Source organism: Rhynchophorus ferrugineus, unplaced genomic scaffold (genome assembly GCF_030347505.1).
Source record: "Rhynchophorus ferrugineus isolate W39M unplaced genomic scaffold, kcgeb_rfMv2 rfM2, whole genome shotgun sequence".
Lineage (NCBI taxonomy): Eukaryota > Metazoa > Arthropoda > Insecta > Coleoptera > Curculionidae > Rhynchophorus > Rhynchophorus ferrugineus.
Window position 1 is genome coordinate 45,265,837 of NW_027472581.1, and position 24,628 is coordinate 45,290,464.

General features: G+C 29.7%; 1 protein-coding gene across 2 annotated transcripts in view; it reads left to right on the plus strand.

The window, feature by feature from the left end:
- IA-2 (tyrosine phosphatase IA-2) overlaps nucleotides 1–24,628 on the plus strand; it is a 90,240-nt gene that overhangs the window by 58,021 nt on the left and 7,591 nt on the right. For both annotated transcript variants that reach the window (XM_076393943.1, XM_076393942.1), the window contains exons 3-17: nucleotides 3,171–3,221; nucleotides 4,744–4,804; nucleotides 7,711–7,842; nucleotides 10,758–10,996; nucleotides 16,677–16,773; nucleotides 16,870–17,062; nucleotides 17,120–17,285; nucleotides 18,244–18,588; nucleotides 18,644–18,784; nucleotides 20,382–20,625; nucleotides 20,683–20,762; nucleotides 20,822–20,889; nucleotides 23,872–24,127; nucleotides 24,183–24,290; nucleotides 24,346–24,598. In XM_076393943.1, coding sequence (XP_076250058.1) covers nucleotides 3,171–3,221; nucleotides 4,744–4,804; nucleotides 7,711–7,842; nucleotides 10,758–10,996; nucleotides 16,677–16,773; nucleotides 16,870–17,062; nucleotides 17,120–17,285; nucleotides 18,244–18,588; nucleotides 18,644–18,784; nucleotides 20,382–20,625; nucleotides 20,683–20,762; nucleotides 20,822–20,889; nucleotides 23,872–24,127; nucleotides 24,183–24,290; nucleotides 24,346–24,598 — 2,434 coding nt within the window. The remainder of the gene's footprint in view (nucleotides 1–3,170; nucleotides 3,222–4,743; nucleotides 4,805–7,710; nucleotides 7,843–10,757; nucleotides 10,997–16,676; nucleotides 16,774–16,869; nucleotides 17,063–17,119; nucleotides 17,286–18,243; nucleotides 18,589–18,643; nucleotides 18,785–20,381; nucleotides 20,626–20,682; nucleotides 20,763–20,821; nucleotides 20,890–23,871; nucleotides 24,128–24,182; nucleotides 24,291–24,345; nucleotides 24,599–24,628) is intronic.

The window sequence follows — 24,628 nt, forward strand, 5'->3', positions numbered from 1 at the left end:
TTATATTTGAAAAATTTTACGTAGATTTTACTAAAAATACTGCTTTCGACATCATATATAAAACATTTTTATATAATATATTTGAAATATAATCCTTTATATATATTATAAGGCTCGTACGCATAGCAACAGTTATATATACCGAATGTGTTGATTGCTTTTACCCTGACATTTCCATTAAGATTATAATGTAATGTGAGAATTTCATTTATTCTTTTGCACAAGATTTTCTACTTAGAAATGTGGATTGGTTTACAAAAATAGAGATGTTTTTAACGATATGACATTGATTTTATCTTTGAGAATACAATTGATGTTTATTATGAAATATTAAGAAAAACTAAAATTATTGCTTCAAATAGACTGTTATTATAAAAGAGTTATAGTAAAATGGTAATTAATTAAAACATAAATGTACTAAATATTTTTTTGAAATTATTAGCATTATTATTAGTCTGAATTTTACAATACATACACATATACATTTTATGTTCCATAAAGTAGAACTAAAAGGTTTTTTAAGAATAGTAGAACTTGTAATAGCGCTATCATTTGTAGGACGAAGAAAGAAATTGTTTGGAAATTTCTGTTTAATAAATATTTGAAAGTAATCAGAGAAATATGTCCGCTAAAATATTATTTCTCATATTTTGTATTATATAAACCAGCGAAATTTTCAAGTCTGGAGTGAAAGGTCTTTAGACACTATTGTGTCCTCAAAAGAATACGAGTCAGAGCCCCGTCAAGTAACAGATACTACTTGATTCCAGCAATCCACGCCTGTGACCCCCCCTCCCCTATCCTAAGTAAACCTTTTTCTGATACCCCCCCCCCCCCAAGACGTAATACTGTATTCAATGCAATTGCTTAATTGCGTAATGTGCCATATATGATTGACTAGACTGATTGAATTCTGTTTGTTATAAGCAGTCGTGGTGTATATATGTTAAAGATTAGTTTTAAAACATAAACATCTTTATATTATATTATCTTCCAGATGAAATGTAAAATATTGTACGACTCGTGGTCGAGCGTAATCATGTTAGAGAATCACTTTGCGTCTGTGATTCGCTATTGCTGGACATTTTCTGTTACATTACGTCGTTTAATTTATTTAATTAGCATCGGCAGATATCCGCAGTAAATGTTTCATTAGGTTTTAGTATCTCGTAATATACTACATCTTGTTGATCTCACCATATTCCCAGTAAGACTTTATGATGAAGAATGTTCTACTTCGGCGTCGAAGAAGGTGGCTCTCCTGGGCTATCCCATAACTTTTTGCACTTTCATCCAAAGTATGTTTTCGTCGAAGGTCACAGTACGAATCATCCTTTTTGATTTTTCTTATCGCATGTAAACATCTGAAATCAAATATCCGGAGTCATCAAATGCTAAGCTATTGATGGACAGCATTAAAATTACGATCCTATTATACTAAGTATTGTACAGTATTGTACTAAGTTTTAGTTTGATACTATTTTATCATTTTAATTCGTCAATTAGTTAATTATTGTTCTATTCTAAACATACTGCTTTTTAATTTAATTCCAAATTTACCTTTTCCACATTATAGTAATGTTCATATATCCTCCTCAAATCGCTATAAAAGGATATTTCAATGTTCAAATCTCAACAAATTTAAACTTAACGAGTCTTTGCACAAATATTTTTCGAATTAGAATCTATATTTGTATTGGTCTAAAATGTAAAAATTTATGGCAACAATAATATTAATCTCGTTAGTAATCAAGAAGGTGGATGTCTTCTGTGGTTACTAACATGTTTGTCTATTAAAATACCGATGTTCTCTTGATTTGACTTTAATGTAGTTAGTAGATGACTTGAAAACTCTAGAAAAAAACAGCTATAAGGAAATGATAATTTAAAAATTTCGTGTTTAAAATCAGTCACAGGATAAAACATATGAGAAAAGTTTTGAAGTTGAATGAAAATAAATTAGTTTTTTTTACGACAGGATAAAAATATACATAATCTCTATATAACATCAAAAAATATTAAAGAATTTCATATGGATTTCTTATTTAATCTAAAACTCCCTGTAATGTCAACTTAGCAAAAAATATGGTGTAGGTAGATGAAATATTATTTGGAGATGAAGTTTAGTTATTTTTTTTTATTAACATTTAAATTAAATATGTTAAATTATATATGTTAGATATGTATTTCATTTTAAAGGATTTTTTATTAAGTTATTTAAGTTTGTGTTACTTAATGTGAATGTACTTATTATATTAATACTCAAAATCAAAGAATGGATTCAACTCTAAAAATTAAATATCCTTTAAAGTTGGATCCATTCTTCGACCTAATGATACTGAAAGTACTTTAGACATAATGGATAAGCGTTATAAAACAAGTAGATAGCCTGGTTTATCCAAGTCTTAGTGAATACGGTGTTGTTCAATATATAGAACCTTATGTGACAAAATATTACTTCGGCACACATTACACATTTCAAGTCTTTTAATTAAATATTGTCTATATTTCTCTGAAATCAATTTCTTTTTTTGTGAATCAGTCACACAGCTTATGAACTTATTGGGGTGTGGGTTTGTTTTTGTACAAAAATAATTGTACCGAAATGTACAGATGAACAGAAATCACATTAATGAGATATCGTTATCCTTTCAAGAAGTTTTCGACTCTTATATAAGAAATAGATAGTTCATGTAAAAAATCCCAAATTATCTGTAATAAACATGTGTGGTGTATCACTCAGCATTGTTTTTACCTTTTGTTTTCTTGTGTTTTACCTTTTTTTATTGTTTTTTATTTTTGTTATGTTTGCAATTATAGACATAGAACTTTTGTATATGTATTTCGAGAAACTAAATTTAGTTTTTTGTTTTTAATTTTATTTATAGATAAAATGTGATGTCATGTAACGCACTTAGGCGTAAAATCTGTTTAAGACCCAATAGGTTCACAATGAAATCTGTTCATTGCAGGTGTTTATAATGCGTCTGGATTGCGTTATAATGCGTTGCAATCTGGATATTGGATGTAGCGAGACTTTTCTCCAGAAACACTTATTCAGTTTTCTCTCTATTACTCTAAGAGTATATTTACCCTAATTTTTGTCAAATAAAATGTATATAAACCTAGATATTTATAAATGTATATTACTAATTCAATTTTATTTTTAGGTTGTTTGTTCAGCGAACGTATATGTCTAGAGGAGGAATGGTGTTTTGATGGTAAATATGCTTTCTGAATCATTTAATTATTTATTTATTTCACTAAAATTACAATAGTATTATAGCTCTAAATAATCATAGTTTATTCTCAAAGAAGTTGACATTTTTAATTCGTTTCAAAACTAAAATCGTTTAAATTGTTATATTATTCTTCATTCAAGTTATTTAATTGAGATATGTGTATATTAGCAGTAATGTTTTCATTATTTACTTTTATTTTACTTTTGCTAATTTCACCAAATTCAGAGTATGAGATTGTAAATATCAAGATTCCGTTTGGATGGCAATGTACGAGTAGTTCTTAGACGATTATTCTAAAATTTTGAAGTACCCTAGAGGATCAGTAGTGCACTAGTAGAAGTTATATTACTCTTCTGCTTTGCTTAAGTTGTAGGGCATTTTCAGCAAAAGATTAAAAATGTTTAATGCATGTTTACAGATTCGCATATCATAACTCTCTGAATTATGTGGTATTCACAAGAGAGTCGACGTGTCCGAAAATCAATTAACCACATATTGGAGTTGCAATTTCTCCATTTCTTGTATCTCCTATGTTTTTTCAAAATAACTTTATCGTCATCAAGTTGTTTGAGAGTTTTTGAGTGAGTTGTTTCTAAATCATAACTATAAATCTAAACAACTAAAGCAGTATGTATATGCATATACAGTCCGTATGCAGTATAAGTATGAGCAGCGTTAACATACAAATACCGAAGGTATCAGTTGTGGATTTCTTCAAATCAAACAAGAAATGTAGTATCGAATTTAAAAATTTGGCAGACTCATTTCTTATGTATAAATAATAATTTAAATATTAATATGAATGGTTAAAATATCAGTAGTCTATCTAATATTACTTATTATTTTTTATGTTAATAATATCAAAATTATATAATTATTATATATATTGTATCAATATTTTGTCGCAACTTTTTACTAAAATCTATTTCATTAAATATATTTTTTTAACCGTGTTTGTTTCGATGTTCATATTATTAAAATATGTTCTATTTTAAAACATAATTCTACAGGAGGCATCATTATAAAATTTACTTTTAAAAATGAGAAACCATATATATGTTATGCTCGTTTTAAGTCATGTAATTTTTATATTGCTTTATATGTAATGTTTTTGAGAATTAATTTTTTGAATATTCATTTACTTAGAAAATATATGTCGAAATTCTATGTATCCTATGCTTATAAATAGCAATGAAAATACTGAATTCTAAAAGTGAATGTTTTATTTTAATTGGATTATAATTATAAAAACTCTCTGGTGGGCCACCAAGTTAACTCCAGTTCGAAAGTTTTGTGGTCCGTGTTTGGCGTCAAACGTGTTACAATATCCATAATATTAAATTCATGCCTTTGGGTTGTAGTCATTATAGTTGGAATTAGACCTAAAAATCGCCTAAAAAAGACCTAAAAATCCTAAAAAAATTAAGATCATTAGTAATACTGTATTAATTAATTTACTTTTTTTTATTCAATAATTTATTAAATTTTATTTAATTCATAGATGAAGCATTTGGACGATGTTTGCCAAAAGTGGGTGACCTTAACGAAGATGACTTTTTCAGGTAAATATGACCTAATTATTCTCATAATGTCTAGCTCCCTAATAACATTAAATATATGACAAATGTTAATACATTAGGATCATTATATATTTGACCTGTAATTTTCTAAAATGTTGTTAAACACCTTAAATCTATTTTCTTTAAATTTTGCGAACGTTGAAGATAATTTAGTTGTTTAGTTAATAACGCTTAATAATAACATTATTATTTTACTTATATAAATGTGTATTTAATTTAAACATTATTAGAAGACCTTTTCAGATATAAGCTCGTATTTATCTTATGGTTGTATTATTTCATTATTATGGTTAATAGAAGCATAAAAAGACTCCAGATTCGTCCTGATTGTGAACTAATATAATTAGTAATGATAATTATATTCATGATATCAACTTACTAAATTAAATTGTGTCTTAACAAACACGCTCGAATGTATTAATTATAGAATATTAATTGAAATTTTATTCTTAGAACGATACAATTCGTATTCTAATTACCATAAAACATACATTAATTAAATAAATACCGAGAAAAGTGATTCGCCCTCTTAAATGTTCTAATAAACCATCCGTTCCTGTATGTATTTTTAAATTTAATTTATTTTATGTTAGTTGATATAAATTATCGACATAACAGAATCAACTATACATGTTCAAGATATCAGATTGCAGCACTATCCTATTCTCGAATCTCCACAAAACATTGGTAAAATAACTGTATGAAAATCGTGACCTTATTAAAAACATGATCTTCTACAAGTATCGTTATAGAGAAACAAAAGTTTTTATAATTTTAGACTTTTGTACAAAACTATTTCAAAAGAGTTTATCATTTATGTCCAATTAGTACAATCAATATAATATTATCCCAAAAATAGACCATAATATATAATTAGTTTTTTTTGCAAAAAAATAGTTTATAACATACCTCTATTCCGTCTTTGTCATTTACACAATCAATTTCGGAAATTACTTTTGTAAAATAAAGTTATTTACGAGATTTATTACCTTTATCCAAATAAACTTTATATCTTTCGTGAAAGCGGGAAAAGCTCTAAGGGTCGTTTAAGGATCCCTTGATTTATATGGCAGAGCATAAATTTAAGTGCGTTTAGATTTAATAACACTTTTACTTCAACCTTTAAATAAATATCCTATTAGTCAAGATTACATTAAAATCTAGAATAATATCTGATTATAGAGTGTCTGATGTTAATAGTTTAGCACTAAATAGGTGTAAATAAAAAGTTTAACATGTAACTTTTATAAGTGTTTGACAATGTTTATTGTATTTGTGGTATACAAATACAATAAATACAAATACAATGTTTATTGTATTTGTTGGGTCAATGTTCAGCGCTGAACTCATACATTAATGCAGTTTCAAGTTAGTTTGATGATTTAGTGGTATAAAGTAGTCGCTCTCGAAAGCCATCAACAACCTAAAATGATCGTTTTGTACAGTGCATCTATAAGAATCCTCGATGGATATTGGGTACGCAACAATCAGCAAAAAACTGAAGCATTCGCTGACCATTTAGAACAAAATTTCACATCAAAGGAAAGATGATTTGAATATAATTTATAGTTTAGTAGTTAGCGTGCAAAAATTTGAGAAATTATTTCATTTCAAAAGAAGTTACCAAAGATTATGATAGGATATGATTTAATAACAAGGCAATTGTTGCATAGTCTATCAAGAAAGGCAATTCTAACTCATATTAACTTTATTAATTCTAAATATATACAGCTGAAACATATACGGGACGTTTACGTTGTCCACATTGGAAGATAGCTATCATGATTCACGAGAGCTGCCAAATTAATTTACAGCCCCATTTCAGAGCTACTGATAATATATAAGGTATTTGAAAACTACTAAACTACTATTGAAAGGATTAAAACCAATTAAACAAAGGAAAATAATACCATCAATTACCAAACTCGATTTGGGATATAAAAAAAATTAATTGGAAGAAAATCTCCGTTATCCAGACATAATTAGAAATTGTTCTATAAGCAAATTTCAAAAACCGATATGAAGCTAAAATTCAGTTATGAGAATATTCCGCAAAAATTAATAGCTAAGAGGTATGGTAAATACACCCATAAACTATAGAACAGGACACATACTCAAAAAAATCAAACTATATAATTTTGTGTGATGCACTAAGACATATTTAATATAAACATTATTACATGTAGTGATGTAGTGATACGAGAAGTGTAAAGAGAGTAAGTAAAGACAATGGGTCTTCTTAAACAAATTGCCGGTTTTAAATTATTGCTAAAACAAATTATAGGTTAGTCGGCAATGAGTATAACAATGTATTAATGGAATATTTAGTGTAGAATATTCAAATGCGATGGACAATAGGAAGAACATTAAATTTTGAAATTATTTGATTAGATTTTTTTAATAGTTTACAAATGATAATTTACTCTATTTTTATCAAATATTTAAATTAATATAATAAAAATACATTTAATTAGAATTAATTAAAATATTACTAAATATTAATAATTAATAAAACTGAACAATAAATTATATAGCCGCTTTTAGTTCAGTTTATAGGAAATTATTTTTAAAAGTACCTTTGATAGATATATAATTATCCTAACACTCAATACACTACTTACACTTAAGTCACTATAAAGCTAGTTACACACTATTAAAATATACGTGTTTCAAAATTCCATATTTATTGATATTCTATTACGAAAATATATATTATTAGCATTTTATTAAAATTAATCCTTAACTAACGAAATCAAAATACCATATGTTTTTTTGTGATGTAAAATAAAAAAATATCCGGTATCAACCTAATATAAAAATAATTATGTTTTGTTAAATTTTAAAATCATTTAAACTTCCTTATTATGATATATTTTTTATCATTTTAGATACAATCTTCAGCAGGAAGCTCTTCATGACTTCAGTAAAGAAATTCGGAGACTATTTGCTTTAGGTTACCGCTGGGGTCACGCGTATACACAATGCCGTCTCCAAGGGATGCTATTTACTTTAAAAAACCAGTAAGTTATTTTTTAATTTTATTTTGAAACTATTTAATTGATAACAACTACTTATAGCAAATTATTTATGTACATTTATAAAGATTATTTAATTACTATAGATTGTAGGATGACTTATATAATTATTTGTTTATTATATTATTAGTCATTGCGTTCTGATTTATATAAATAACTAAATAATCTATTTTTCTACCATACCATGAACATAGTATTTGTTGATAATACTTATAAAATTGTACCATATTTAAAATCTGAATTCTACTACTAGTAATACTAGGAGTACAAACTGAAATCCTGTTATTTTAAAATGTTTAAAAATTCATAGTTTTATTATACAAAAACTGTAATATATTTATTCGTCTTAGCTCGTTATATCTTTTCGGGGTATTTTTTCGTATTTCGGGTACCAAGCGGATTTCGCAACAATAAAATTCAGCTTCTATAAAAGCGATCCAAGAATTGAATCAACACCTTCAAGAGAACGAAATTACTATTCAACCAGATAATGTGACTTGTGACTAGGACAGATTATAATAGGAAGAAGCAATATCGTCAAAAAACGGCCGGTGGAGTAGCATGTTCTATTATATCGTTTTACATTTTTTTTAAAAGTTTAAAAGTTTCAATATCTTGAGCCACATGCGGACGAGTGTTGCCATGTAACTGGATAACTTTGTCATTCCTTTCTTGGCATAGCGGCCGTTTCTCTTTTAATGTTCGACTCAAACACTTGATTTGTGTTCAATAGCATGCTCTTGTAATCGTTTTGCCCGATTTTAGCAGCATGTAGTACATCACGCCTGTATTGTTCTTACTATATAAACTACAATATCTTTACATCATGAATATTTGGCTATGTTGTGGACGTAGAACCGTTGCCGGGTATGCCCACGATATTCCACATAGTGTTGTTACAGCGACAACAGTTACTGACTTAAAACTGATTGAGAAAACGCCGTCCAACGTCTCTAGACTTTGATATATATTTTATTTGATATATATTTCACTTTTATTTCAATTTAATCAATGGGAAATGGGCTTGTTGAGTAGCCTTTAATGAGTGGGCGACTTGTTGCTTCTTCTTGAAAGAAATATTCGCTAGCTCTAATATTCTACTGCGTCTTCAAACTTTTTTACTACTCCGGGGCGTTGTTGATCTTCCACGCAGAAATAACCTGATCTGAACATGCAGACCTATTTCCCCCACGATCTGTTAATACTGCACTAGTTACCTCCATTATTATTAATTGCTTTCGCTACAGTGTTTTGTCAAATAAAAACTAAAACCAACGTCATTTCCGCATATGGTATTTGTTGGACTCAACATTTTATGTTTACTCATTCGATGTATCGAATGATCAAATGTAGTGATGAGTAATTGAGGACATATACTTCCTTGAATTTTTTGTTTGCGCCATATTTCGCAATAGTGCGAGTTTCAATTTGTATCGGCAATACAAACATGCGAAATTTGTTATCAAAACATTTATTTGGTTCAATACATTTTCCCGCAGCCACAGATTAATATCTATAGGCAAATAATAAACGTTGGAGCTCATGATAATTGGCAAATATTATGTATGGGAAAATAATTCAAAACAAAAAAAAAATTTTTTCGGATTTCCCGACGACCGTACTACTGCGATAGTCAGAGATCGAATTCCACTTAGAGAAAATTTAATATCACTTTAAAAAAAACAAATAAAAACTAACCTAAGAAATTAAATTTCATTCAATTAGCTAAAACTTTTTTATTTTATTGCTTTCAATATGAAGCCAGCACAAATGAAAAAGTACCATTAATCCATACTCTGTTTGCTCAGACTTTTCAACGACAGCTAATCTTTAGATTAATGATTACTTCGGTCATTAGCGTTAACGGGTTATAGAAGTTTGGAAGAGCAATATATCTTAATATCTTCAAAAGTTTCTTTCTTGTTACAAGTTATGGATAAATTATATTGTTCGAATTCAGAAATTAGTTTCAAGGTTTTTCATTGATTGAAAAATTGATTTAAATCGTCTAAAGGAATTATACTGAAACACATGTTTAAATGTATTAAATTAACAAACTTTTAAAGCTTTAGACGTTGAGTTGAAATACAAAATAAGCGATAAAAAAGAAAATAAATTTTTGGAAAAGTTTAATCCACTTTATCGTATATAAAAGTTAATGATATAAAGTTGGTACAAACAACGATCTAGAGACGGTGACCCATAAGGCACACGATGTAAAAGAATGATCACTATTTAAAATTTAAATTTATTAGACTAAATATGTATATGTAGTATGACTTAATTCTTACAGAATTTTTATCCAATGTCAGTCAGTCATATGAAAAATAGATGATATTAAACTTAATTTCGAAAATGTTATGCATTATTTACTTAGGCAAAAGAATGTCTTCAAGAAAAAAACTTGGAGACTCCAAAGCTGCAAATTAATTGCTGAAATTATAAAAATGTGCAGGTTTTTGTTTATCCTTAAAGACTTACTATATTGGTCCAAAGCAACTGCTGGCCGAATGTGTCCAAATTTACTGAATATCCTTCATGCTGACGCACTTCTTAATTTAATTTCAAGTCGATCTAAATCAAAGGAGGTTGATGAATGTCATGGAACCACAGTCTTACTAGTTTCCGTCATAAACACACTTTAAGTTCCATTAAAAAGAGAGAGTTAAAAAAGAATATTAAAAAGGTCTTGTGATATATTATATAATAAAATAATAGCGAATAACATTTGTGAATTGGTTTTTTATTTTGGGGATACTCTAATGACAATTATGCTAATCTAATTTTGGGGGGAAATATTGTTTCCTAGCCCTAAGTTGGTCTATTCGAATTCATACATCACTGTCAGAATGAACTAATTAATTATTACTAAAGTTCCTCAACATTTGTCTTGCCAACAGGCTCGAATACGAACTTGATTCTTGTTCGCATCTCTCGGACAATGATTTGGAGGGAGCACTTAGGGCTTTGGAGGGACAAGTTCAGCTCGATCCGCAAGAAGTTGCAATTATAAAATACACACCCAGCGTAGACAACCCACACGCCGATTTCGCCGACGAGGTTTATTATCCGCCCGTTGATAACAAACAACAAGAAGAGATTCGAAGGAATATTTTAGGTGTTGGAGAAGCCATTGATTGTAAGTACACATTATATATTAATCATTTATTGTAAATATTTATTTAAGTATATAATAATACATTAAACTCTAATAAGTTTATGTCCGAATATTTGTCCCACTGGTTTAATAGTATACGTTCATGTATAAAACAAAAATCGATAACCAGTAAGGACTGTTTACAGATACGTTAAATTAAATCTTGTATAGATATTTAAAATATTTAGAATATTAATTTATTTATTATTTACTTTATTTCTTATTTATTTGCTTGCTTTATTATTATTACTTACTTTATAAAAATTAAAATTAACTATTGCACTTGTCATTTAATTACTGCTATAACTATTATATTCATTGGCGATGCGAGAAATAGATTCATAATTTTTTTCGATAGTTCCTTGTGTATCGTGAATTCTATTTTTCGCTTTAATTTCTAATTCATAATTTCATACTTCATCCAACTTCTTGGTGTTTCAATATATTTCTTCATACCATGTGGAGCCCAACAATTAATTAATTAAATAGAAAAATAAATAATATATTTGAGTGTCTGTATATGCCTATTTTTCTTATAGTATTCTTGGGCTTAGTTACTTCGATTTAATTTCGCTACAAACCCATATTCTTTCTTATTTAAAATTCGTGTACAAGTATATATACGTAAAAATATCATATAACAGGTTAATTGAAAAATCCCCGACCTACCATAGTAAAACACATTTTTTTCGCAAAATTAGTTTTTTTATTCCACATAATTCACTTCAAAAGCGACACACTGATTATAGCGACCATCCAACATTTCGATACCATTTTTGTAGTATGATTTGTTCTTTGCTTCAAAATAGGCCTCAGTTTCGGCGATCACCTCTTCATTCGACGTAAAATTCTTCCCACCGAGTATTCTTGTGAGATCAGAGAACAGAAAATAGTCACTGGGAGCCAGATCTGGAGAATACGATGGATGGATGTATTTTTGCCATTGTTTTCATTGACTTGTGACACGGTGTATTGTCTTGGTCAAGCAGCGCTTTCTTTTTCTTCAAATGCGGCCAAATTTCATCCATTGTCACATATCGACGCGAAAACTCGGGCTTATTACGCTTGATCATTTTCCGAATAATTGCTCCGAATCATCAACTCGTCGTTGTTTTTTGTCAAAAGTGAACTCTCGCGGCACCCTCTTTGCACAGAGCTTTCTCATACCCAAATATTCGTGAATGATATTATGTACTACGTTCAGTTGATATCTTCAGAAGGTATGCTATTTCATTCAATTTCAATTTACTGTCATTCAAAATCATTTTGTGGATTTGTTGAATGTTTGCGCCGGTAACATCCTCTTTTGGCGTCCACTGCCTTCACCGTCTTCGGTGCTCATTTCACCACGTCTAAACTTAGCATACCAATTTTTGATGGTTGATTTTCCTGGCTCAGTATCTGGAAACTTGGTATCAAGTCAAGTTTTTGATTTAACTGTATTTTATCACAACAAAAAGCAATATTTTATCGACACGCGAAATTCCTTTTTATCTATTTTTTTTCACAATTACAAAAGTTTCTTCACTCAAAATGCTATAATTCACAAATTAATGATCCGACAGCTGTCAAATTTATACATGCATCTTTTGAGGGTTAGAGCTAACTGAGAAACATATGGATTTAATTCTAGTAACGCCATAAATGTGTCAGACCGGGGACATTTTAATTTACCTGTTAAACAGCACTCTATAGCTTTCGAGTAGACTGACGATAAAATTAACATAAAGTTACGCAAATCCCAAATATAAATATATTTAAAAATTAATGACTTTATGGCGGGAAAATAAATTAAAATGTAGGTTAAAATATTGTATTAATAATAGGTTCTATCCCCACTAATGTATAAATTCATTCATTTGTAACGTAAGTAATGTCATCAGACACCACACCAATTATCTAGAATTGCGCTATATAACATCTCTTATGAGTAAACGACCAAACGTGGCTGTTTATCCAGTATGGACTGTCAGTATTCTCATCTAAATTGCATTGTGTTTATCCAAAGTTCGCTTGTATACCTTATATGGTAATCTAACTATTAAACTATTTAAACTATTAGTTTTGGTGACTTCAAATACCAATACTCTATGGCTATGCTAGTGCAATTCATTTTTGGTGATCTTAAACCCGGAACTACAAGCTTTGCAAATCCCTGAGATTATGCTACTTTAGAATAACTTTAGTCCACCTTTGATGGCTTTACACCCTGAACTGATATACATGTGACAGGAATTTATGGATTGGGAGTATTTTTCAAATAATGGAAGTTTCCTATTTCTAATGGTTTATGGCCTATGAGACGTTAAAAACCTTCAACCCACCTTAGCGTTTATAATGTAATACTATTTCCCGAACTCCATTAACTATGTCAACGGATTGTGTTATTGCCAATTAATATGTACCTGTTACCAGTTAACCTATCTTTCAAACTTCTATTCTTGATAATATGTTTATTTTTGTAATAAGTAGGTTGATTCTGGTATATTTATCGATAATATCCCATTTTTGAAACCTACAATGTTTTTACCACATAATTTATCAATTGAAATATTATCAACAAAAAATTCTAAAAGCATACATTTAAAACCCACCGCAAATTCCGCTTAGTTAACTCCAAGTTTGACATGTTCAACGCCGTAAAGTCTCTCTGAAATTATTAAAATCACTATCAAATATTTACAACAGCTATCATATTTGTACTAAACGGACAAATCAATTAATTGGCGGCTTGGTGGGGTAGTGGTTAAGATGACAGGAAGATCCTCCTACTGTTGGGTAGTCGCGGGTTCCAATCCTGCTTGGATGAACTTTACGTATGTGATTGTAATTGTAAATGTCTTTATAGTCAAGAATGGAACATCCGATAAGGAATAACCATCACAGTCACGCCGATATTCAAATTGGGTAAGACCGGATGTCTGCTGGGATGGTCTCAAAGTTGGTAAATTGAACAAAGGAGACATTAAAATACATTAAAAAAAATATCCATTAAATCAATATTTATGTTTTAACTTAAGAACTCAACAAAGCTAATTATTTAACCAAATAAGAACCGTTAATAATTTTCCGTAATTTTCTTAAATGTTTTTTAAATATAAATTTTTTTTAATGAAATATAATAAAGGATATATAATATATATATAATGTTGTTTAAAAAGTAAAAATTTAAAATAAAAATAATTGGAAGCAATATTGAACAACAGCTTAATTTCTTTAGCAAACTTCTATACTTCTATATTACTAATTATGTGATATTAGTTGACTAAACAACTGTAATTGAATCCGATCTAATTTATTTTAAATTTAAACTGTATGGCTTTTATGAGCCGCTATAAAGAAAATTTAAAAGCTTCAATTTAATTTGTAGCATAAAGTTTTCCAGTACTAATTATTCTGATTAATCTGATCTAATTTAGATATTTTAAATAAATAAGAGGGAAGACTCTTAAATTATTTTTAATTTTTAAATTAATTATTAACTTGTTAGTATATCAATATCTAAGGAAATTATAATAATAAAATAGATTAGAACAGTTTCAAATAGTAGAGACAAAAACAAAAATATTTAAAAAATACTGTTTTTATATAAGTAAATTTTAATACTAAATAATTATTTTGAAGTAACTATATTTAGTTTTTAAAAAATATATTTATCAATATAGTTACCAATTATGTTCTTAAGAGAGGTAGTCGAGCGAAACAAGATCCGGGTTAACTTCAGACAAAATGATATGAACACCTATATATACACAATATTAATTTATTAATAAGGCGTTGATCAACCAATTATTTTACTAAAACTTTACCAACCTTTTCTAAAACAGGTGAAATTCCTCGCGGAATAGATTCGTAAAGAATATTTTTCAACGGTATGTTGTTCCATTCTTGTACTAAAACACCTGTAAAATGCAGAAAAAGGAATCGATCGAAAAAAGGTATCTACTAAATTTCATACCATAAAACCATAAAACTTCTCATAATGGTTCAACTCTTTTAAGATTTGGCGATTGTACTGGCCAGCGAATATGCTTGGTGATGGTCCTCACACTAAGTGTGAACATTTTTGGCTTTGTATTATGATTTTGGGATATGGCAGTGTTTGGTAGCAATATATTAGTCATAGTAAGAACTTCGTAATTGATGTCGAGATATTCATTCGCAGTAATCCGTCGAATGATATGAATCAGAAGACTATCTGAACACTACGAGATTTCGAGCCAACTCATAACGAAATCTTCCCCATGCTAGACTGGACGAAGCAGGTAGTCCAGATCGTAGGGAATCTCCACACATAAGCCCAACATTTTGTGGGAAACAATGCAGGGGTTTCGTAAAATCGCTTTCGCTTATTCAAGTGAGGGTTGATTTCTGCTGTCACTTTTACTATGTAGTTTTATTGTCCTACCATTCTTTTATATTATTCGTCTCTGTGAGTTTTTGAAACTTTGAATTTCACCCACTATTTATCTTTGCCGATAATGTTGAACTATGTTTTATTTATGCTGTCATTAGCATCGATTCTGTCGCTTGTGAGAATGTTAAACGGTTTCGTTGCCTTTTGTTGTAAGATTTCTATTTTCTAATTATCATTTTCAAGTCTGCCCTGTATTTCTCCTTTTTTTGTAGGTAAAAAAGTATGATATGAAGAAAAAGACCTCCTGAATTTCCTGAATTTTCCTCAAAGCGCTATAACTTTTGACTGAGTGACTGAATGTATAGAATAAGCATAAAATCTATCTAATATAGAATATACGAATAGGTATAATATTACAGAATATTCTACGAATTACTACATTTTACGCCCTGTCAAGATTTTCTAGATATGTGACTTTAAAAAATGTCCTAACCCAAAAATTCTTTTTCCATAACATAAAATTACATTACATTATTCTATTTTTGTCGCCGTTATCTTTTTATAATTATCATAAATTATCATATGTGAAACAATTGTTTAAAATGGTAATATAGTTAATGATAACTACTACCAAGAACGTATTACCCAAATTCTGCAGATACAAATAGACAAGTTAATGTCTATCAAAACAATTTTAAAAGTAAAAAAACAGAGATTTACAAATATACGTTGGACCTATAAAGACGCTTTAGAAAATGTATATTAAATTCTTGCCTTGGAATGGGGACTAAAAAAACTAGAAAACTATTTTATACGTATCAAATGGATACTTTGTGTAGGAATATATGATACAATCATTTGTATCAATTTGTCGGGGCGAATAAACAAATAAATGCAGAATAGTTTAACATCGTTAATCTAAATCACAAAAGTACATATTCTACTACACGGTTGCCTTATTTCTAATACACGATAATGAATACACGATAATGCTGCTGAAACTAGGTTGTCCCAATTTACTGAGCAACTGTAAGTTTCAATTTAAATTTTGTCAGTTGTTTACGGGATACTTTAAAGTGCTAAGCCGTTTAATTTTATTGCAGTAATACTTGTTACCCCACAAATGAATAAACTTCTATAAAATATTTTTTCTAGGTAAGAAAAAAGCTTAACCAAAATGATAAAAGACATAAAAAGGTAGTTTTCTTTTACAAATTTACAAATTAATATAACAAAAAATATACACTCGGTATAATTCTATTTGTTATTAATTTACAAATATTCATATTTACCTTTTCTATTTAGTGGACATGCCAGATCCCTTAATGAACTATGGCGTTACTAAAAGAACCTGGCTACCGCCAATGCGTCGAAGATCGATCACCCCATTTTTTGATGGAAGGTATATATATATATAACATTTTCCTTTAGCAACAATAGAAATTCCTCATATTTTTTACCAATGTTCACATAAACATTATCATCATTGTAATTTTAGATATGGAGTTCCTAAATATAGAAGAATAGACAAAGAACCTTTGGATTCCATTGAATTTCTTCACGAGTATGAGAACGAATACCCAGAACCAAAACCACCCGAGTATAGAACCCCGCTTGCAATGGTAGAAAACGAACAAGACTTTCCTGAAGAAGAAATGTACCCATTGATTAAATTACTGCATCAATTACAGGTAACATCTCATTAGTTTAGTAACCTAAAGTTATATAACTGATTCAAAATCGTATAGCTTCCGCCAAAAGACATCCAACAATATCTGAGTCCATCTAATTACAATAAGTTAAGGAAGATTCTAAATCGTTACAAGCAGATGACCGAAGACGAACCTCCAGATGACGTTTTGATCAACGAACTAATGAGACAAAAATTTGGAGCACCTGAAGATGATTCGCAAGGTAAATTATTAATCTATATTATATATGTTCTATTAAAATTATTGTATTAAAATTGTCAGAAATATTCGTAAATTCTGTTTTATTTATCACTTAAGACACACTTTAAACTCCGGGTTAATAGCCTACAATTTTACCAACTTAGGGACTAAAATAATTTTGTTTTTTAATTTGTGTTCCATTCCTGAAGCGAATGTCCAAAGAACTGTTTCATTGCTGTAAAGAAACGTGCCAATTTAGTGACAAAATGAATTTTGACAATTTCATCGATTCTGGTCAATTTCGTGTAGTTTCATTATAATCTGCATTCCTGGGTTTGTTCCTCAATTGTACATTAATTATCGCATCTTAAATGAATAACTTCATTTCTAATACAATCTCAAGGAATTCAGAGAAACATTGCTTTAAGAGAGAAAATTTGCCTTAAGCATTGCATAGCTTACAGATACCAAACTACAATTGTGCCAAAGTCTCCAACGGGAATATATTTTGATTGGATATATTTTAGTTCCTAAACTGTATTTATCGTATCGAATATGAAAGTCGTTTTGATGTGATTGTGATTGATTGTATAAGAATATTCACACTTCGCACGTTGTAGTTAATTAAGACATACCCAGCACCTTGAATCAATTACTCTTGGATGTCTCCATGTCAATTGATGCTTTAGAGGATGTTGTAATACAATATTACCCACCACAAAGTTATTTAATGAGGCAAATGAAAAACTTAAACCTTTAATTCTCTATTGGCATTGACATTAAAACCTCCAACTAGAATAGTTAGATAAATATTTTGTCCTTAAGGTTGGTTATAGATGTCATCTTATGAGCTTGTTTTGGTCGGTGTGTACAATACCTTTAAGAGTTTTTCCAATTATCTATACTTTTTTGAAAGAATATATCTACCAATTAAAATATATATTATTTTTGAATTTAAACACACGTTTACGTATCTTCAGATTTTGGTCCAGATGAAAGGTTTACCCTAACTTACAACACTCCAGATAAATTTAGGGAGGGATGGGAATCTAGAGATGAAGTAATAGGCGATGAACTACCCGAGCCCCGAATATATTTCGATGAAGAGCAAGATCCTCAAAGCGCAATAAATACCGAATATGGTAGTGGACATCCAGATGAAATATTTTCCGAAAGAAACCTCGAATTTTTAAAACCCAGGGAAGTTTTTCGTGAACTTAAGCAACGACAAGAGCAGGAGAATGAAGACTTCAACAAAAAATGGAAAAGTAAGCCAGTAGTGTACTCCGAAGGAGGTGCTGAACCAGAGGATATCGGTGAATTAGGTAAACTTTATATATTTTTAAAGAGCAGTTTTAAAATGGACTTCAATTATTTCAGAAAATCAACAAGAAATTGCGTTAAGAGACGATTTAAACATTTGGGATAGATATAATATGGGGTTTAAGAGACCTGAACGATTGGATGTTAAAAAACCTGGACCACCATTTGATCCAGCAATCACAGATATTACACAGAGAGGTAAATATAATTCATGCATTTATAAATATATATTTAATTTAAAAACGTTACAGTATAATTAACTTTTTATATACAATAAAATTACACAAAATAATAATATCTCAAGTACTTGTTTTTGTAACAAGTACAAGTTTTTGCATTTAACTTTAATGTTGATCTAATAATTCTTAAATAGATTCTTTAATTGTCATGTATTAATCGCATCTACATTCTTCTAAACCGTGATATCATTCAACAGTCATACTACAATATTCTACGACCCTTTCTCACTTTTTAAAATGCAAAAATAATATTTCTTGTACATGTATTGTTATCAGTATTTTTAATCCACTTCAAAAAAGGAGGTTCTATGTTCGACTGTATATATTTTTTTTCATGTATGTTCGCCGATTTTTCATACGAGATGCAACTTAACTTGGCCTACGTTTACCTTGGAATAGTAATATTAAATAAAATAACGTATTTTATTCAGTAAATATCTAACACTAAAAAAATAAAAATAAAATATTTTTAACAAAAAATTGAACCGACTTCAATAAATAAATAAGAAACTAAAATTTTTAAAATAATGAAACCTAGATTTTTAACACAAAAAAACATTTTAAGATAAAATATGTACTTAATAATCGTTGTAATAACTAAAGAAAAATAAACTAAAACCTTATTTAATCTATCTGCTACACTTATTTTATATTCTAATGTATACACACAATTTAGCATAATACCTATCTAAACCTATTTATCTATTTACAGTACTATTTTATCTACTACCAATACCTTCCCAATAACTTTGAAGTCAGTGCCAAGCCCAAAAAATACAAAAATAATAATATAATTTTGTAACATATACAAGAAATTAAATTCCCAACAAAACAAATCTAAATTAATATAACTGTTTGAAGTGTCATTTTTAGTAAGTTTCTTATTTATTTTTTGAAGTTGGTTCAAGATTTTGTTAAAACTATTTTATTTAAATATTATTATAAATTATTAGTAATATAAAAAATCAAAAATTTTTATGTTTAGGTTTGTTTTATAATATTCCAATATACATTTATTTTTTGAATATTTCTGTATTTGTTTGTATTTTATATATTTGTAAAATTTAAATATAAAATTATTTGGTTATCTTGTTCGCAACCAACCTAACTTTATGTCAGCTTAATAAGAAATACATGTTTCTCTTGATATACAAACATTTTTAATCATTCCTTTTTTTCTTTGCGTCATTACCTATTTTCGGTTTTATTTAAATTTTTGTTAATAATTACTACTCAAATACATAGAAAGTCCAATATTTTTATTATATTAATACGTCACACGTTTTTCTAGAAGAAGCCTGTTTGCTGAAAGTTTCTGACAGCACTTAAAAAGGAACGATATAGTCTATCCAAAGTAGCAGCGAACAGTGAACTATAATGTTAAAATAAATGATATTTTATAAAATTTAATAATGATAACAATTGAAGCATTCAGAACTTTAACATACATTAGGCCACCTAATATAAATCGTTAAAATTATAAAGGTCATTTATAGTTCTAGCAACATACATTAATTGCAAAATATATGATATATTTAATATAAATATTTTTACAGCACTTGGGCCGCATCACTACTCTCAGAACAGGATAATACCATCAATGATGAAAAAAGAACCAAGAGGTCCGCATCCAAACCCAAACAGTAACTATGTAAATCCCGGAAAACGTGAGGGTGGCGATGACCAATACGTCCATATTGAATTCAAAGAGATCCTAAGAGATTGGAAGCAAGGCAAGGATATCATTAAAAATATTTTCAACTTACTTCATATGGAGCAAACGGATTATATTGATGGACAGTGAGTTAAAATTTAATATAATTTTTATAATATAAATTCTGTAAATATATATTTCAGAGTTCATATGCAGTCCGTCTCATTTAGTGTTGCAAATAATAGCCGTGGGTATAATGCTAGTGAAGTTGCAAGGAAGATCGGTAAACTCGTTTCTTAAAAATAATTTTTTTTTCTAATTAATATATTCCTTTTTTTTTAGAGCTAATCAAAGATGATTTGGAAAATTTAACTGGTGTAGAGGTTGTATCAGCAGGATTAGGCAATAAAGTAAGTTCAATTTAATTTATAACGTTGACGTTATTAAGTACATATCCATAAAAATTGTAATTTTATATATAACTCAACTTGCCTAACCTAACAAATTTATTTAAACTAAAGCTAATTTAATATAATAGGCTGTGTGAAAATAAAATTATATGAATGGACATAATTCATTTAAATTAGTTTAAATCAAATATAATTCCTTGCCAATAAAACTGTTATTAGTACTTTGTCATTGATACATGTGGTGATTCATTGATTACGTTGCTTGATATTATGTTTGAATGGAAACTAGAGTTCATCGTACAGAAAGTTAGACTAAACATCCTTATAGACTAGGCAAATACTTTGACATTCATTTCTAATATATAACAAAAGTATATACGATTTTCGACCTGAGCAATCAAAAGCTAGTTGTAAGGTAAATTGGGGTGCTGACGAGAAATCATCAACTCTATTTTTAAAATTAGCTCTAGTTTTCGATATATTCATCAATAAATTCATAATTTTACTATTTTTACCATTAACGCCCATTTATTGATTTATAAAGTATAAACCAGAAATGAACATATATTGAACTGAGTATTTTGTATTGCATAGCATCTGCTTTATACAACGTGGGGCAAAAGCCCCACTGCCATTTTGGTTGCCTACAACTTTACTCAAAGAAATTTTGATTTTCATAAAAAGTTTATTAGATTTTTACATTTTTTTTTGTTACGATTGAACAATTATTTCGGCTAAATGGTGATCGCGATTCCCTATGTAACTTTCGGCTCTTTTTAAGGCATTTTTCATGACATCCTGCAACATCTGAGGCTGAATATCCTAAATTTCATGATGGATATTGTTTATTCACATAATCTTTCGATTTTAAAAAACCTCATAAGAAAAAGCATGGTGCTATTAAATCCGGACCCTGGTCATTTTCAAAAATAGGGACCAATGATGTTTCCAGCATCAATACCATGGCGTCTTTAGTGGATAAAATGATGTTTCATGAATTAATTGAGGATTCTGTGTTCCCCAAAAACCGACTGTTCTATTTACTGACGTGAGCACTGAAAAGAAAATGGGCTTCATCGCTCATTATCAAAATTATCAAATCGACCAAAAGTAACAATCATCTACATAACTTTTCTGTTCTCTCCATAACTTTGGCACAGAAAATGAAAGTATACATTTTTACCAAGTGACCACTTGTAGAGCCTAATATTGCACACGTTACAATATAATTTCAGTACCCATAGCTATCCAGATCTCCAGAACTACCTGTCAATAATGATACCGATAGTGGATATGAATTGTTTGCTGCAAAAACCATAAAAAAGCCTAAAGCTCAAATAACGTTTATTAAAGACAACGTAGGGGTGTAGACAAGATGAAGTAGGGAGAACCTTTGCTAATTATCTAAGCATTGCGTTTCAGACGTTCTTGGAGTCTGACCAGGGGCACGCAGCCGAAGTCAAAGAATGCCTTAAATCACCTCTGCAAATGTATCGGCCGTTGAAGAACGTACATCCCAAAGAGGTTATGACAAATAAAAACTCTCAAAGAAGGAAAATCAACAGGCTGCGATCTTATCGACGCAGCTCTACTACACAAGGAAATTATGAGTCTCGTCAAAATATTTAAGGCCTGATTTAACTTCGAACATTTTCCGGGATGATCAAAAGTCGAAATGAGACCTAAATCACTCAAACCCCCACAGGATCTCGTACAGATATATAAGCTTCCTCGCAGTAATTGGTAAAATGATGGAAAATAGTATTCTAAATAGAATGAAGGAGCCCTTAAATAACATAATCCCCAGCCATTTCGATTCTGTGAGGATCATGAAACTGTCAAAAAAGTACAACATATTGTAGACGTCATGGCCATGTAGGAAAATAGACTATACTGCTTTGCACCCTTTTTATCTTCCACATTCATATTATCATATACTCTCATCCTATCCCAATTCAAGGAGCTTCATGATTAAGCATAAGCGACACTGCCATCCTTTCGGTGGATTTTGATACAAAAGCTACTTTGTTCCAACTTCAATATCATCTGAACAAAATCGAGAGTTGCTTCAACGAATGGAGAATAATGGAAAACTAAACCAAGCCCACTCATGTCACATATCCTTTAAAAAACCTGACCGTCGGTAAACGATGGGCACTCCCAAGCAACTAGAGCAAAATAATGGTATATATCCATCATCAAACCAATTTATATGTACGGAATTCAATTATTGGACACAGCAAGCATTAACAACATAGAAATATTGAAAAAGCATAAGTAGGAAGTATATGCAAAGCAGTAAATAAAGCTAGCAATAGTTTATAGCAAAAAGTATCAAAGAAGATTTGCACAAAATATAAACGAGCTGACAGTGGCGCTCGACGGAGTAGAAGGACAGCACGTGGGAATCACTATATGCGACATCCCCAGTCTCAGCAACATATTCGTGTAGAGGGATGGGAGCTGTGCGCACAGATTGAAGTTCTCTCATTAAAAATACAATAACTGTTTACAATTAACAACACGGTTGCTTATTGCTTATTGTTTTGAAACAGATTGTCATGGTGCAGAAAAATTATGTAATTTTGGATTGGTCTTTCGCTGATCAGGATATGTATTAATTATAAGTGTATATAATAATGATGATATATTGGATTGAAAGAATAATCAACAAATATTGTCACTTCGACACCACTGTCACAATAGCGAAGAAAAGAATTGACAAAAAATTCATTCATTGTGAATATTTTAAATGTCACTGTTTGGTACTTCTTTCAATATGCAGCCGACATCGCCAAAACAGCAAAAGGTATGGGTCGATGATCCATTTTTGTGGGTAAAATAGAATCTATGGATATTACTGTTGTATGTTTACTCATAGATTTATAAGAAGAGTGTCTATTTAATTTGTATACAGTTAATTCTTTCCGAATCAAATTTTTAGCAAAAGTAATTAACGAGTAATATCTATTTTATTTTCAGGCTAAAATGCAGAACGTTCTTTTCACACGAATTAACCCAGAGAGCCAGTACATTGTTATATTCTTAGTATGCGGTGTTTTGGTTGCCCTGATCTTAGCTACCATTGTACTGACACTGATTAGAAAACATATTAAATTCCGTGACAAGCTAAAAGGACTTTCTAGACCGGATACGGAGGCTAGTAAAGATTATCAAGATCTTTGCAGAGCTCGAATGGCTACTAAAGGTCAAACCACCGAAGGAGCACCCGATAAAGGCAAGATACCTTAATATAGAACCATCCACTTTACAACGATTCAATTTATTTATAGGAAGAATAACGTCATTGTCTCGGGAATCGGAACAAAGTCCATCTAGTCGATCGAGTACGTCATCTTGGAGTGAAGAGCCGGCGTTACATAACATGGATATATCAACAGGTAACTTAACGTAATTAAATATATACGGTAATCTATATCATTAAAATAATTTCAGGTCATATGGTATTGAGTTACATGGAAGATCACTTGAAAAATAAAGATCGATTGGACCAAGAATGGATAGCACTTTGTGCATACGTAGCTGAGCCATGCGAAACATCAATTGCTATGAAAAAGGACAATGTGGAAAAGAACCGTTATCGAGAGGTGGTACCGTACGATCATGCTAGGGTTATTTTGAACGAACTGACTAATTCTAATGGCTCCGATTACATAAATGCATCTAGTATTACTGATCACGACCCAAGGTAAGTACATAGCTATGGTATAAATTAGTG